Raw genomic sequence first — 17,567 nt, 5'->3', positions numbered from 1 at the left:
GAAGACTGACCTAGGAGGGGAGGGGGGGGACGGGAGGGGAGTGGAGTGGGGTGGGAACGAAGCGCTCTGATTAGAGATCTCCTGGGAGAAGATTGCTCTCTCCAGATGCTGATTTCCAAAGCACTTGACAATCACCGGCAGAATCCGCGAGCGGGCAGCGGCGGCGGCACCGGCCGGGGGGCAGCTCGAGTCAGGCGCTGAGTCCTGCCCGGCGCGCCCTGGACGCACCGACGCGGAGACCCTGCGGGCGCCGCTCCTCCACTCCTTGCCCTGGAAGAAGGCGGCCAGCTCGCCCTCGCGCCCGGGAGGCGGGCCGGACAGCGAGGCCGCGCGAGTCGCGGCGGCTGCCCGTCGGAGAGAGGGCTCGGGCGGCACGCGGGGTGACCGGCGGCGCCCGCAGCCCGGGCCCCACTCCCGGCTCCGACGCGGCCGCCACCTCGGGCTCCCGCCGCGCCCCGGGCGCATTTGCGCGCCGGGCCCCGCGCTCCGCGGAGAGGGCGATGGGTCCTAGTGGGGACTGAGCGCCCCTGCGCCCTCTCCCCAGCCGTCCTCTCCGCCTCCCCGAGGGCGAGCCGCCCCCTGCGTCTCCCCGTCCCTCTCCGGGGTCCCTCGGCTCCATTCCCTCCGTGCCTCCCTCCTCCGGACCCGGGCCGGGGCCACCATGGCCGCGGCTATCGCCAGCGGCTTGATCCGCCAGAAGCGGCAGGCGCGGGAGCAGCACTGGGACCGGCCGTCCGCCAGCAGGAGGCGGAGCAGCCCCAGCAAGAACCGCGGGCTCTGCAACGGTAACCTGGTGGACATCTTCTCCAAAGTTCGCATCTTCGGCCTCAAGAAGCGCAGGTTGCGGCGCCAAGGTCTGTGCGGGGGGTCCCGGTCGGGAGGCGTGTTCTCGGCCCTCTCCCATCTCCCCGCTTGTGTGGGGCCTTTTCGGGCCCCCTCCCGCCCTCGATCTCTCATCTTACCCCCGCAACATCCCTCCGCTCCCCTCCCAGACAAGTCTCCCTTCCGAGCGCTCCGAGCGCCTTCCGCCCCCGGGAGCTGGGAACCGGCTCTCTGGCAACCTGTAGCCCCTGAAAACTCCACCGGCCAGAAGCCGCAGGGTGGCCCGTTCCCACCGCTGCCTCTAGCTCTCCAGGCGGATGTGGGCTGACCCCCCAGGGAGAATCTCTACTCTGTCTGGGCTTCTTCCCCGCCCGGGGCGTAGAGTCTGACTCCGGAATGTTGGGGCGGTGGACGGGGGATGGAGGGGGGACCTCCCCTAACACCTCGGGGTCGCTCCGGCTGCTTCCAGTCCGCTTGGAGATGCCGGGAATTTCTGGGTCTGGCCTCTCTGGGTTTCCAGGGCTCTTGGAAACCCGCTGGGCTCTCAGACCTTGGCGGAAGGTGGTGATCTCCGCCAGGCGCTCGGCGGGGGCTGGTGCAAGAGAAGTGAGTGGGGGTGTGTTTGCCTTGGGAGCCAGCTGGGTTGAGATTTACCAGAAAGCTGCTTAGCGGGCAGCACTGGTCACTCTGAAGTCTAGGGATCGCCTCTTGGGACGAGGAGAGGGGCGCAGAATAGGAAGAACGCATGGGAGTAAGGGTGTTGGCAGACAACCCCATACGTGGTAGTCTTGATTCAAGGACTCAAGAATTACACGAGGCAAAAGAAGCAGTTACTATAGAATAGTTGCCTCATTGGACGTATTTTTCGGGAAATAACTAGTGCCCAGCAAGACCTTCTGGTGCTGCCTTTAAAATGACCGGAGTCTCAGAAGGGACTTACCCCTGAGCTGAAGCCCAGAGGCTTTTGTTCCTTCTGCTAGTCGGCTGGGCATCCAGTTGCTAGGGGAGGTTGTTTGGCGAGCATGTGGGATGTTTCCGTGGGAGAAATAGGGATGGCTTGCTTTTCATCACTAAGTGGGCTCGGCAGGAAACGCTGAAGAATGTATTTACGTTAATAGGAGTATATGTTTGCCCAGCACATTATATTCCTGGTGCCCAGCTGTATTTATTTTAAGTTCCCTGTTGTTCCAAAGACGGGTAAGAGAAGCATGTGTTTTAGGTGTGTGTCTATGTGAGGGTGTGTGTATCCCACACATTTGCAGATTTATGACCAAAAGTTTCAATGCTTCTTTAAACAAAAGCTAGAACTGTATTTTTTTTTAAACCACTCCTTGTCACAGATAGAAATTGGAGTTACGGGCTCTTAGAATCAAGAAGGCAAATATCTGAGCAGGATCAGGGTGGAAGTTCTAAGGTAGATAAATTATAGAGCTATAAGAGAAGAGACTTCCTGATGAGGAGTTTGGGGACAATGATGTTTTCAGACCAGTGTTGAAGCTGTTGAAGAAAATGGACTTTAATTTTTCACTTTAGCCTAGAGCCCTGTCCAGCCAGACACGACTGAAGTGACTTAGCAACAATTGTCCAGCAAACCTGGGTGTTATAAGACCAACTGGATTGTTTTGAATGTTGTTGTTCCATGGAAGGTCACGTTATCATGATTTAACCTGTTTGCTTCTCCCCTAATTTCATCTAAATATCTTTTAGAACCCAGTTTTCACCAGCTAGAGCTCCAATTCTGCCATCTATTTGAGTAAATAAGCACATTTCTTCTAGATAGGATTATTTTGATATGAACGATGATGAAAACTTAGTGTGTTTTCTTTAAATGTAAACCAGTGGATTATTTTATAAATATGAACAATAAATGTTCTGAATCATATGAGTCATGAAGAAAGGTTTGCTTTATACTTGTGAATGTTAGGATGGGGGTAAACTTTTTACCAGTGAAAAAGACATCTGAGCTGTCTATTTCAACATTTGTAACCCTGCTCCCTTGACATTTGTGAGTTTGCAGTGATATGCAAGCCTCAATGATCTGCAAGAAAAATATATTTGAGGGCACTTTTGCTACCTTATTTTTGATGGAAGAATGGAAAAGAAATAGAATAGAAGGAAGTTTCATCAGGACCTTTTCTTTTATCCTTATATATTTTCTATATAAAGACATATATTCTTTAGTGAAGAAAATGTAGATAAACCCTTTGAGTATTAGAAAGGAATTATTTTTAATTTAAGCAAAATAAATGTTGAAACTATATTGTGTAAATTGTATATTAATATATAATTACATGGTTATATACTACTAAATATAACTATACACAATTCTTATTTAATTAAATATTTCTTTAGGAAATATTTTTAAGCATGTTTACCTTTTCTTCCTGTACTCATTCTTTGCATAGGAACTGACCCAAGGAAATTTTAAAATTCTGATTTCTTGATTTAAAGATAGAACTTTTATGTGTGACAATTTATCATTTTATTTGAAAATTCTTAATTTGGTGAATAGTCACTGAATCTTTATAATGTGTAAGTCCTGTTCTAGGACTTGTGTGGTGTTGAAAAGAGCAGACGATTCTTCTTGTATCATAGAACTTACAGACGTGAGAGAAAAAGTCACTGCAGGTAGCAAGGAACAAGTTAATAAGAAATTACAAAACTCGAGGTCCTGAAATGCACAAAGAGGGCTGAAGCAGAGAACCACGGGGCAAGGGTAGTGGGAAGGGGGCCCTAGTCATAGCCAAGAGACAGGGTGGGAGACACCGAGAGCTACAGGTTGAAGGCTACCATCTGAGAAAGGGTGCAGAGGCCTAAAGAACAATGTGTGTGAAGCCCCTAAAGTGGGGATAATCTTAGCCTCTTGGGAGAAGGAGAGAAGGTGTAGAAACTTCAGGTATACTGCCATTTCACATTACGTCTATTTTGTCTGCAGTTTGCTTTTTGACGCAGAAATGCAAATACATTTGACATGTTTGCCAACAAATAAAGAACAGCTTGATATTTTGTCTTTTGGGGAAAAGTAATATACATATCTTAGATGTAGATTTTTTTCTTCTTTTTAATCCTCCTTTAAGTAGTAATTTATTTAATATAAAAAGTATGACACATTTATTTATCCCCTTTGGGTCAAGCCTTACCCCCCAACTCTGATCACCCCTGACCCCATAGAAGGTGGTTTTTTCACCAGTTGAGTTGCTCCTGTAGAGGATGGAAATTTGCTAGATGGCTTAGTGGTCATGGTGGGCACCGCACTCTGTCTTATCTTCCAGGCTCATCTCCCTCCACCCTTAACACTTTGGACTCCAAACATCATTCATGGTTCAACCACATGGTTTCAAATCTCTGCAGTTTAGTTTGTGCTTCACTCGGCACAGAATCTCTCCCTTCACCTGTTGAAATGATGCCCATTTCTTAAAGCTTGGAAAAAATGCCAACTTCCCTGAGAAGTCTTCCCTCATTGCTGAGAAGTAAAAAGAACTCATTTTATACCTCATGATTGTTGTTTATGCCCAATAATAATTAATCCAGCACACATATTCAGTAGCTTGTAGTAGGGAGCAGTGTCTCTGTTTTCTGTATTCCTGGACTTTCAAATCTTGGCAGTGTGTCTGCCATGCCCTGGGTACTTGTCACTGCCCTCAAATTGAATTAAAATAAGGAATGTCAATATGTCCAAAGCTGAAAAAGTGTTTTTGGATCACGGTGCTCTAACTAGACTATTTTAGAAGTAAATATACTTTTCAAAATTTTATATCTTTTTTTTTTTTTTTACTTTCCCTAAGAGTACACATATATTCTATCCTTTTTTTAAGGGATTGGAGTGTGATTACATATTTGCAAGTTATTCTCAAGAATGCAAGAAAATAACCAACCTCACTTTAAGGCTTAATTAGTTTATGAAAATAGATACTTAGAATATCTGTTGACAGCTAAAAAAAGAAGGCACAAGGAAAACAACAATTTGCATCTAGTTTTATTATTTGGAATCTCAAAAACAAAAAAAGGAAAATTGAAATAGAACCTACCTGTGATGATATATATGAACATTATATTCTAAAAGTGTTACATTTTTGTTATCAGTTTTTAAACCAAAGAAGAATTTTCATTTTTGTAGGATAATAGCTTTTCAAAATCTTTGGTATAGCTAATGCAATTGTGTTTTGAAATCTTCTATATTTCATTTTTTGGCTGTTTTCATAGGAGCAATGATATCATGTGTAATGTATTTATATGTTTAATCAGTATTTATGTGGGTTTCTCACTAACACATTTTACCTAACATAAATTACAGGATGTCATAAGAAACAGGGAATGAAAAATGAGCTACTGAAAATTTGTTTTCAACGTAGTCTGTCATATATATACACACCTATATATACATTTCTTTGTGACACTGTGATAATGAAACCCATTAGCTATCCTAACAAGAGAAGTGGTCTTTCTTCTTACACGGTACTGTGTAAGGAAAGCCAAGCACACCCTTCCAGAAAATAATCAACAGCAAAGAGTTGTTTCAGTAGAAGTCCACCATCTCGTCTTACTGCTTCTGAGCCATCACCATTGAAAAGAAAAAGACAGCCTACTTATTTGGGCTCTTTAGGTCAAAATAAGGAAGGAGTATTTTTCTCCCAAAAGATCATCCTGTTTTACTTTTGGAAGTATATATTTTTTTACCTTTCTAGAATGATGTCTGTGGGAGTCTTCCTACCTATCTTTTGATAATACCTGTTGCTAACTTTGATAAGAGAGTTTTATTACTTCTAAGTTTTATTAAGGCTAGACAAAAATTGTACATTTTCTATCTTTAATGAGGGCTATTCTTTCAAATGCAGGGTTTCTACGTGAGAGATATTATGGGGATATCACTGAATTGGTACATAAAACAATTTGAAAAACTTTTTTTTAATTGACCTTGCTTCCTTATGTATATTTTCTGTGACATGTTATGATTTCATTTGCTGAAAGCTTCTGAAAAAAGATTAATACCACTGTGGTGCAATAAATTAGTGTTGTAATATATAAAGTATAAGATAGCAGAGTAGGTCAGGTAAGATGCAAGTTAGGTTAAGTAAGTAAGATGGTTTCCTTTGGGTTAGGTTAGATTCATTGCTTGAGTTGAGTTTACATACATTGAGAAAATAGTACTATTAACTGGTAAAGAAATCCTTTGACATATCTTCAAATACAGGATTTCAGAAGCACCAATTCTCCTCCACTCCCCTGACTAGGTTACAATTATCAGCTACAGATTTCACTTTATATTTCAAATTAGTAGAATCATTAGTGCAGCTGTTCTACATTTAGCTCCTAAATTCTGTTTTTTTCTGTTAGCGATTTTAGTCTATACAATGTTCCTATAAGAAAGTCATTTTAAAATAGACATGAACCTCCCCTCTCTTCAATGTAAAAAGGATATCTTCTAAATTTTATTTCCTTACTTCTAAATCATGGCAGACATTGAAAGGGAGTCGTAAATGAATTATATTTCAATCTGATTTATCACTTTGTTCTGAAATCTAGGTTTCTTTCTAGATGTAGTTTATATTAATTTCTCTCCAAATGGTCAGGAATTTTAGTCAAAAAGAACTATGATATTTAGATAGTACAGACTGTATATGATATTGTAAATATAGTCATTTTAGCACTCAAAGGCTAAAAACATAATAATGGTAGACTCAAAAATCTAAGAGACCATTTTAGGGGGTTTGATGCAATTGAAAGTCAACCACACTATGTTGACATGACTAGAAAACTAATTTAGTCTTTTTATCTACAATGATTCCAATGTTCAATTTAAGAAATTGCTATGATTTAATAATTTTATTTAAATGAATATGGTACCATTCCCTGTTCCCTAGGGCTGAAAGGCTACCTGTAAGGCATGGTAGTAGGCATCTAGACACCTTTTATAAAAATCATTTTATGTTACCACTTTGTCGTTCAGGAAAAAAGATTCTTTTCATAAAGCTATATTGTGTAAAATATTTTTTTACGGAATATGGGTTTCACCCTATGCTTTTATACTTTTTTGACATCAGGTTTAATAGGGACCCGTATGCTATGATGACGGGCAGCAACCACTCAAAAGGCAGTGTCCCACCGGTGCCTGACATATAGCTAACACTCCACAACATTTAATGAATGAATGAAAAATCCTGTATTTCTCAGAATTTATGAGTAGCAGTGGAATAGAGTGGCCGTTGAGATCAGTGAGCACATGGCAATGGCTGTAATTGACTGGAAACTTATTAACGCGTCATCAACCACCTATATGACACTCACAATGTCAGGCACTGCCCCTGAGTACCCTCTATCCTCACAACAAGCAGATGTAGTAGGCACGCTATGTTATCCTTTATTTGATGATACACTAAAATATAACCCAACCACCCATTCTACAAATAAGGTATCTGAAACCAAAGAAAAGAATGAGTAAGTTGTCCAGGTTCACATAACATTAAGATATGGAGCTTGGATTAAAACCTAGGTTCCAGGGTGGCTCCACGGTCCCCTCTATTAACCAGTGCCCAATATCAGTTGTCAACGACTCTGATGCTGGGAGGGATTGGGGGCGGGAGGAGAAGGGGACGACAGAGGATGAGATGGCTGGATGGCATCACTGACTCGATGGACGTGAGTCTGAGTGAACTCCGGGAGTTGGTGATGGACAGGGAGGCCTGGCGTGCTGCGATTCATGGGGTCTCAAAGAGTCGGACACGACTGAGCAACTGATCTGATCTGATCTGAATATCAGTTGTCACATATTTGATTTCATTACTTCAATTAGTTGAGATTCATCACCATCTCATCGGAAACCAAGGCTCAAAGAATTTGTGTTTTGCCAAAAGACTTACAGGTAGCAAGTGACACAACCAAAATTCAAAAGCAAATTTGTCCTTCAATACTCTATCCTTCTCACCACTTTCCACTCTTTCGGTTCTCTATGGCATTAGCATTAATGGCAGACATTATTTCAAGGCACATAGTAGATGCGTATCATATGTATCTGTTGAGTGGATGCATGTGAAGTGAAGGGAAGTGAATGTCACTCAGTCGTGTCCAACTCTTTGCGACCCCATGGACTATACAGTCCATGGAATTCTCCAGGCCAGAATACTGGAGTGGGTAGCTTTTCCCTTCTCCATGAGATCTTTCCAACCCAGGGATCAAACCCAGGTCTTCCACATTGCAGGCAGATTCTTGACCAGCTGAGCCAGGAGGGAAGCCCTAAATGCATGTACTAATGTGTTATTAACTTTTTAAAACTGAGGGTGCAGGAAAGTTTGCCTGGAAGCAGAGATTTATTTGTGGGATTTGGGGAAAGAGACAAAAAAAAAAGCCATATTTTACCAAGCCATTTTTGATACAGGAATGCAGCTTTGGTTTTTCCAGCAAGTGTTTGGAAGTGACATAAGTTGATGTTATCTTCTTAATGAATTGCCACATTGACCTGAAATTCTGAAAAGGATTAATTACGAGGGCTTTTACTAGCATGTAATGACTTTAATGTGAGGTCTTTCATTAATTTTTCATTGATTGTCTCAGATAATGTATTTTTTAATATTTCTTGTGTCTGTTAAGTTATATTCCATGATAAACTGAAGCAAACCATCAAGGTTATAGAGTCACAAATTAATCATGAAAATTTCAGACTGTTAGTAACACTGGTTCATTGTCCTTTTCTAATGAGTTCTTAGATCTTCTTCCTAATACCAATACCAGAAAAATATAATGGAGTCAAGGCTAAAAGTTGTTTGTAAATTGTATTATGGGCTTTATAACGATTGCACACATGTGAATATTTAAATCTGGTACTGCCTTGCAAGTCTCCCTGGAGAAGGAAATGGAAACCCACTCCAGCATTCTTGCCTGGAGAATCCCACGGACAGAGGAGCCTGGCAGGCTAAGATCTATGAGGTCCCAAGAAACAGACACAACTTAGCGACTAAACCACCACCACCACCACAGCCTTCGCAAGTCTAGTTACGTTATTTAGATACTTTTATTGACATATTATCTGACTCTTCTTTTCTTGTTATTTTGCTTATTACATGGCAAAACTACGTGGTTAACCCAACTACCCACCTACTTTGTGCCTGCACCTACACGTCTGATTTTGGCTGAAGAGAAACACGCATATGCATGCATTGGTTCTGCTTTAAGTTCATAGTCAGCAATATCAAGTGGGCTCTTGGTACCTTTTTAAAAAAAATCTATTTACACTTGAATAGATTATATTTCTTATCTTCTTTCTCTTCAAACATCTTAGACCTCCTCTCCTATCCTCTCCATCAACTGTGTTCTTACTTCTATTTTTCTGAGAAAATAGAAATAATCAAAAATAAATTTCCATATACTCTGCAACTGCTTTTACAGATCTATCTGCTGATCTACCCACTTTCCCCCTTTTCCTGCTGAACTTGGGAATGAACTCTTAGTGTTCCTATTTAAGGTCAAGACCTCCACAAATCGAGGAACAGAACCTTTCCCCTACTTAGGGACAAAAATCCAATATTTTCCTCTCTCTTCTGCATCATGTAATTTCTGTATCCTACTGTATGATTCTTATCAGCATATAAATATACTACAATATAGTTCATCTTAGAATTTAATCTCCTGTTGATCATACATTCCTCTCTTGCTATTAAACCAGCCATCTTTTATTGGCAAAACTTAAGGTAACTTTTTTTACATTTGTGTTTTTGAATTTTTTAAATATCCTGTTAGTATGACAAAGGACTTCTAAGATAGGGGAAATGGTAAAAGTTTTATCTATTAACCAGGAATAAATTTATAGAGTTCTCTTATCCCTTCTGGTTAGTTTCTCCAAGGGCTATGTAACCACTGGGTTCAGTGGCTACGTGAATATAGTATCTTTTCTCAGGAAACTCTTGACTGTTTGATGGACAGTTGTTTTCTTCAGAATCCAACAATTTTCTCCCTTTTGAAAGGATCTTGAAAATAGAATCTCATTGCTTAATGTCTTTTTATTCCAGCACATGCTTCATGGTAGCTCTTTAGATTTCTGTAAATAATTCCTGCCTAGCCTGGGCTACATTATGCCCTTTAAATATTTGTTCACGGCTTTTTATCCTCCTTACCATTTGGCCAGCTTACAATTGTTTAACTCTGTTAATCTTTCTGCATAAGTAAATGCCACCAGCAGCTTAATCGTTTCTGTACCTTCAATTGTTCCTTGATTACCTCATCCTTATTCCAGCAAATCAGATCACTGCTGTTTGCATGAAGAAAATTTCATGCTGAGGCCAACCTTGCCATAGAGAGCACTGAACACATCTGCTGTCTCCCTTCTCTCTGGGGATGGGGTCCGACTTGAATGGAGGGATGGAGAGACTGAACAGATCTATGCAAGGCAGAAGGATCTGTCTTGGCTTCCTACTGGACACATTAAAGGAAAACATAAGGAAACTAATCAAACCTTTTTACTGAACCTGCTGGAAGTAGAGGTGTTGTACATCCCATCTCTTACTTCTCCCAACCTCAGGATATAAGGAGCATTATTTTTATCTTCATGGATGAGAGAAAGTGAGGTAATTTTTTCCGGGGACTTCTACTTGGCAGAAGGATTAACATCTTATGGGGGGGGGGGACAACTCGAATGAGCTTTTTGGACAACCCAAATATTTGCATGCTGATCTGACTGATACAGGGTGTACATTTTTAGAATGAACTCAGTGGACCTCAAATTATCGTAGAATCTTCACTATATTCCAGTATCTTACTAGATCCATCCTCGGGCTGAGCTAGAACGTCGAGCACAAGGTTCGCTCCGCTCTTACCGGCTCTCCGTGTTCTCTCCTGGGTGCTCCAGCCGCCGCTGCGACCAACAGTGTTGCAACAGGGTAACCCGCCCCCCCACTCAGAACTGTGTCCCCAGCCCTGAGTCCACGTTTCCGTCCAACGCTTGGGACACTGGGCACCAAGCTGAACAGAAAGGCAGAGCCTGGATGGGTTCATTCCATAATCCTTTAGACTTCCCTTTTAGGGGCAGCCATTCCCTGGCAGTTCAGATGGTAAAGAATCTGCCTGCAGTGCAGGAGACCCGGGTTCGATCCCTGGGTCAGGAAGAGCCCCTGGAGAAGGGAATGGCTACCTACTCCAGAATGCTTTCCTGGAAAATCTCATAGACAGAGGAGCCTGGCAAGCTAGAGTTCGTAAAGTCTCAAAGAGTTGGAGGTGACTGAGTGACCTAACACACACACCTCCTAGCTAGTGTGGTGATGTAAACGTTTTCCTGGAAGGTTTGGAGTATTTTACATATGTCAGACTTTTATATATTTCATCCCCAGAACTTTGCAGTTTGGAAAGTTATAAACGTAATAAAAGTTGTTGAAGTGTCAAGAAGATGTGGTTAATAAGCAAACATTTCCTCTCCCCCTGCTACTGCTGCTGGGCTGATACAATTTGTATCATGAGAAATGCCCCTTGTACCCAAATTCTCCCATGAATGTAACCATTTTACTTTCTGGATTGTTCATGGTTGTAGGGTGAAATGAAACTGAGACTTTGAGGATAATAGTAAGTGCTTTTTGGCAACATCTTTATACCAACAATTTAGTCTAGAGGTAAACATTGATGGCTCAGATGGTAAAGAATCTGCCTGCAGTGTGGGAGACCCAGGTTTGATCCCTGGGTCAGGAAGATCCCCTGGAGAAGGGAATAGCAACCCACTCCAGTATTCTTGCCTGGAGAATCCCCTGGACAGAGGAGCCTGGTGGGCTATAGACCATGGGGTCGGAAAGAGCTGGACATGGGTGAGCAACTAACACTTTCACTTTTTTTCACTTAATCTTCTCATATCTGCATGGGTTTTTCTTTTGGCCCATAAGCAGCCAGGGATTGTACCACCAACCATACACAACCCCAAACTCCACACATCACACTGCCCTCCATGGTGTGGTTGGTGATGGGGAGTGTGTGAACTCAGACCCTGGGCCTTGGGGCTTCACTATACCTCTTCTGGCTGAGCAAACTCTGTCGATATACAGAGACCTCTATGCAAGGAGCAGGCCTGGCAAGTTGATTTGGAAGAATACCTTTTATTGGAATATAGTTGATTTGCAATGTGGTGTTCCTTTCTTGTGTACAGCAAAGTGAATCAGTCTATACTCTTTTTTTAGATTCTTTTCCCATATAGTGGAGAAGGAAATGGCAATCCACTCTAGTATTCTTGCCTGGAGAATTCTGTGGACAAAGGAGCCTGGTGGGCTAGTCCATGGGGTCACAAAGAGTGGGACATGACTCGGTGACTTTCACTTTCACTTTTCCCATACAGGCCATTACTGAGTATTGAGTAGACTTCTCTGTGCTATTGTTGTTCAGCCAAAAAGTTGTGTCCGACTCTTTGCAACCCCATGGACTATAGCACACAAGGCTTCCCTGTCTCTCACCATCTCCTGGAGTTCACCCATGTTCATGTCCATTGAATTGGTGATCTCTGTGCTATACAGCAGGTTTTTATTAGTTACCTATTTTATATATGGTAGTGTGTATATGTCAGTCTCCATCTCCCAACTTATCCCTCTTATCCCCTAGTAACCATAATTTTTTTCTACACACATGAATTTATTTCTGTTTTGCAAATAAGTTCATTTGTACCCTGCTTTTTTTTGAGTCTGCATATAGGTTGTATCATTTGATATTTGACTTTCTGTGTCTGACTTACTTTACTGAGTATGACAGTCTCTTAGTCCATCCATGTAGCTGCAAATAGCATTATTTGGTCCTTTTCTATGGCTGAGTAATGTTCCATTGCATATACGTACCACAACTTCTTTATCCATTCCTCTGTTGATGGACATTCATGTTGCTTCCATAGCCTGGCTATTGTAAATACTGCTGCTATGAACTTCAGAGTGCGTGGATACCTTTTTTTTTTTTTTTATTAAAAGCTTTTTTTACATATACATGTATCTGTTATTTTCCACATTCTTGTCCTGTTTGGGTTATTCCAGAACATTGAGCAGAGTCCCCTGTGCTATACAGTAAGTCCTTGTTGGTTATCTATTTTAAATATAGCAGTGTGTGCATGTCCATCCCAAACTCCCAAGCTATCCCTCCCCTGACTCTTCCCCATATTTGTCTTTGGAAGAGTACCTTTTAGCTTCAAGTTTGAGACAAGTTGTAGCTAAGGGCGCTTTTATCAGCTCCTCCTTCCCTTTCTCTTTGTGTCCAATTGTGAAAGACAGAGAAAATATGTCACATGTATGAATGTGTTTATGTGTAAATTAAAAGATTAATGTGAAGCTTGCTATGTGATACAGATATCACATGAGGTATAAAAACAAAGTACTAAGTGTGTTCAATTCCAAATATATATATATATATATATACTTAAATTTGATGTGCTTACACATGTGAATATGGGGACAAAATAAAAGAGAAACCCGCTTAAGTCTCTACTAAAAGTTAGTTTAATGCCTCCCAGTACTTCTAGAACTCAATTTTTCAAACATCTTTTTTGTTTTTCCTTAACCAACCTCATTATATTTTTCTGGGATTGATATTTGCATAGAATTTTTTTTTTAATTCAAAGCTTTGATAAGACCCAGTAGGTACTTAGACAAAATCCATTTGAAAGGAATAAAGTTGCAATGAAGAAATTTGGAAGCAGTGACAAGCCTGTAAGTGATACATGTAACTGAAATGAATTCACACACACACATTCACTCACACCCATCTCACAACCATGTTCTGCAACTTAAATGGATTGTTATGGTGCCCATAGGGAATTTCATGGCAACCCACTCCAGTGTTCTTGCCTGGAGAACCCCAGGGACGGGGGAGCCTGGTGGGCTGCCGTCTATGGGGTCGCACAGAGTCGGACACGACTGAAGCGACTTAGCAGCAGCAGCAGGGAATTTCAATCTTCAGTTTTAAGTCCATTATATAAAATTGCACACATTTGTCAAGAGCAGCATACCTGGCCCCTAAATAGCAACTGTGAGAGAGTGAGGAAAGACAAACAGAAAATTGGAAAAAGTAATCTACATGGCAGCATTGGTTGGAATAGAAAAAAACAAGACCATTGGATTGTAGCCAGTTGGAATTGACTGCAGCACCTCTTTCTTTGGAGGAGAGGGAGAAACACTAAGTCAGTGAAATTCTCAATTTTAAGAAGCTGAATTAGTCAAACATAGGACTAAAGCTAATGGATTTGTATCAAAAGTGCTGGTTTTGAAAGTAGCGTAGACTCATGCATTTCTGATTAGCAATCAGCCAGCGAATCTTCAAGATTCTCAAAAACCGTGACAGAGTTTGGAACAGGATAAACAGTCGTTGGTAAAAATCTCAGTAAATAGTAATTTTCCTAGTGAAGAAAGTAATTATAAGTCAAGAGGATTCCTTTGTGCTTCAGGGAGCTGGTTATTAGAGCTTGTATCCAAGGTGATTCCATTTAAAGAGTGCTTTATCCACGAGTGGCTTGATTAAACACACTGGTTTAATAGCTACTGTATCAATACTGGATGCGACATCCTGTTCATGCATATCCTGCTACTGGATTTCAAGTTGCAGCTAAGGAACTACTTGTCTTGTAATACTTGTCTTCTGGGTTTATGTTTGAGAAATATGTAAGTTCCATTAATTCAAAATATGCCTGTATACGATAAAGAAAGTCTTAAATGTAAACATTTACCATCAGAAAGCTAAAAGTGAGGACAGAATGAAAAAGGACAGAAAAGATAATAGAGAGAGAAAACCCTCTGAATGTAGAAGGTACAATCATCAAGCAGAGTCCTTAAGGCTGATACCTTGTATGCACTTATATGTATTCTCCTGGCAAAGTGGCTCTTTGTGTCTGGTCCTCTTTAAGCATTTATTGCCTTGAGTAATTTAAGGGTGTTGCTGAAATAATAAATCTGAGATACCCCAGTTGTTGCAAGTAAGTATAAGGCAACCAGTATCTTAACTTACCAAACTTTACCATTATCTACATTAAAATCATAGAAACTTGTAGACCACATTATGCCTAATTTTAAGTTAAAAAATGGAAATTTATGGATATTAGTTATTTTTCCTGGGTTATATAGTCTATACTATAGGAGCAGTAGGATTAAAACCCTATAGTTTTAATAGGATTTTAAATAGGGTTTTAATAGAAGAGCTTACCTTCTACTGTAAGGTCTGCTCTTTTATCATATAGCTATCTTTCCCCCCAAAGTTTCTTGATAATGATTAAGAAAAATGTACACAGGACATTCTTTCCAATTAGGGAATACTTGCAAGTTTCAGAACATTCTTCCTAACCAGGGTTGGAATTTGCCTACTGGGATGTGAACAGGGGATGCTAAGAATTATGGCTTTACTTCATCTTCTCCCATCTTTTCTTTCTCTTCCATGCTTCTATTTAATTATGGGCAATTCCAACTCCATTTTTTTTCCAGAAAGATTTTCTTTCATTGCTTCATAAATTTTGCAAGACAATAAAATCCAGGTGACAACCCAACCGAATAAATGCTCTTCCCCAACTTTTGGGAAATATCACGCCTTGTGCTTTTGTCCATCTTAAGCTTTTGCTTTTTCAAAAAGGCATTTGTTTTTCTATTGATTAAGAAATCCCCTCAGTATTTCTCATATAATAGTAGAGTAGAAGACATTAAAAATTCCTAGTGTTAAACACTTCCGAAGGTTTATTAAATGAACTTTAGATTGAAATGTATGTCATCTAATTCTATTTTATAAGTTTTATGGCATTTTTTACATTTAAAGCATATCTAAACTTTAGAATCAGTATTTTATTAAAGTATAATACACACATTGAAAAGTGCACAAATAGCATACCACTTTATGAATTTTCACAAGATGAATACTCTTGTATAAAGATCACTTGGATCGAGAATAAAGCAATGCCCTTGAAATTCCACACACATGCCTTTCCTATTAGTAAACCCTAAACATAGGCACTGTGTTGACTTCTAACACAATATAATAGCTTTCCCTGTTTCAAAACATAAAAACACAAACAGCATGTGCTTTTTGAGTCTGCCTCATTTTCCTTCATGTTATATTTGGAGATCTATTGTTATAATCACTGGGAGTCATTTATAACATCTGTAGCAATGTCTTCCTTTGTTGTGATAAGGATAGTTTGTGCCTTTTCTCCTTTTTCTCAAATAAATATGACTTGCACATACAAAATACCCATTTTATTTATATGTACTATATTTTATTGGTCTTTTTAAAAGAAGACACTTTGGGATTAGTTGATTTTTTTATCGTATATTTTTTGTTTCAAAAGCTTCTGTTCTTAACCTTAAATCCTTCTGTTTTCTAAAGATTAAATTTGCTGTTTTAACTTCTTGAGAGTATAAAGTAGAAGTTCATTAATTTAAGTCATTAAGGAATTTAAACACATTTAAGTTATAAATTTATCTGAAAACATGGGCTTGTGAGCATTTACCTTTGGGTATGTTACACAAGTCATGCTGTGTTATATATTCATTTTCCTTTCAGTAAAACATTTTCTAATTCCCATTGTAATTTCTTCTTTTACCTATGGTTATTTAGAGGTGCTTGTTTGATTTTCAAACATTTAGGGATTATCCAGTTTTTTTATAATTATTTGCTAAATTTCTAGGTCAAATCCACTGTAATCAGAAAACAAATGAAAGATGCAGATTGAAAGCAAAATATTTATATTTTTTGGTTGGCAAGTAGAACATTTTATCCGTATCAATTATATCAAGTTGGTTAATTATATAGTTCAAACTTTTTCTGTTAAGAATTGATTTTTTTCTTTACTTTTGTCAGTTACAGAGACAGCTGTTAAAAATCTCCCATGTATGACTGTAGATTTTTCTGTATTCCTTTAGCTCCATCAGATTTTGCCTTTATTCTTCATAGGTTAATACAAAATTATTATATCTTACTGGTAGATATACACTTTTATCATAATATCTTATTTTTTTCTTGCTTTAATGTATATTTTGTTGGCTATTAGAATAACTATGCCAGCTTTCTTTGCTTTACTATTTCCATGGTGATTATTCTTCATATTTTTAACTTTTATATATCCTTATACTTAACCATGACATTTAAAATGTAAGTTTATTTTGTTTTACTTTAGTTTTTGTTTTAAATACACTGTCAATCTCTGACTTTTAATGGGAATATATTTGGTCTATTTGCATTTAATGAAATTACTGATACAGTTGAATTTAATTGCACCATATTAACATTTGTTTTCTCTTTGTCCAACCTATTCAATATTCCTTTTATTATTATTTCCTTGTATTCTTTTAATGTGTTAAGAATATTTTCTATTCCATTTCCCCCCATTATTAGCCTCTGAGGTTTATACATCCATTACAAATATTTTAGTGATTGTCCTGGATAATATCACATTTAATGCTGAGTTAAGAGATTTTAATATATAAATTTGAATCCTTTCCACTTTTAATACAATATTAGAACTTTATTATACTTTACGACATAATCTCTAGTTTTTTTCTTTTCTATTGTCATGCTTTTATTTCTATGTATGCATAAAACTTACAAGAAATTGCTTTTATTATTTGGTGCACTCAATATTTGTTTAGATAATTGTGTTTTTCCTTGCTCTTTATTGCTTCCCAAATTTTTGTGTTTCCATCTGGGAATTTTTTTTTCCTTTTGCCTAAACAACTTTTTAGTAGTAGTACTATTTTAGTGTAGTCTATTGGTTATGAATGCTCTCCGTTTTCTTTGTGTGCAAATTTATTTTGCCTTTTATTTTAGATAGT

At 39.5% G+C, this 17,567-nt stretch overlaps 1 protein-coding gene across 4 annotated transcripts in view; it reads left to right on the top strand.

Moving 5' to 3' along the window:
* The window catches only part of FGF14 (fibroblast growth factor 14), a 628,708-nt gene that overhangs the window by 468,331 nt on the left and 142,810 nt on the right, over positions 1-17,567 (top strand). The window contains exon 1 of one of the 4 annotated variants that reach the window (XM_055542968.1): positions 662-854. The exons of the other annotated variants lie outside the window; for them this stretch is intronic. Within the exon in view, the coding sequence (XP_055398943.1) occupies positions 662-854 (193 nt within the window). Of the gene's footprint in view, positions 1-661; positions 855-17,567 lie in introns of those variants that run through there. 4 annotated transcript variants of the gene reach the window in all.

This window comes from Bubalus kerabau, chromosome 12 (assembly GCF_029407905.1).
Source record: "Bubalus kerabau isolate K-KA32 ecotype Philippines breed swamp buffalo chromosome 12, PCC_UOA_SB_1v2, whole genome shotgun sequence".
NCBI lineage: Eukaryota > Metazoa > Chordata > Mammalia > Artiodactyla > Bovidae > Bubalus > Bubalus kerabau.
The sequence above is the reverse complement of the archived record's forward strand: the minus strand, read 5'-3'. Positions and strand labels throughout refer to the sequence as shown.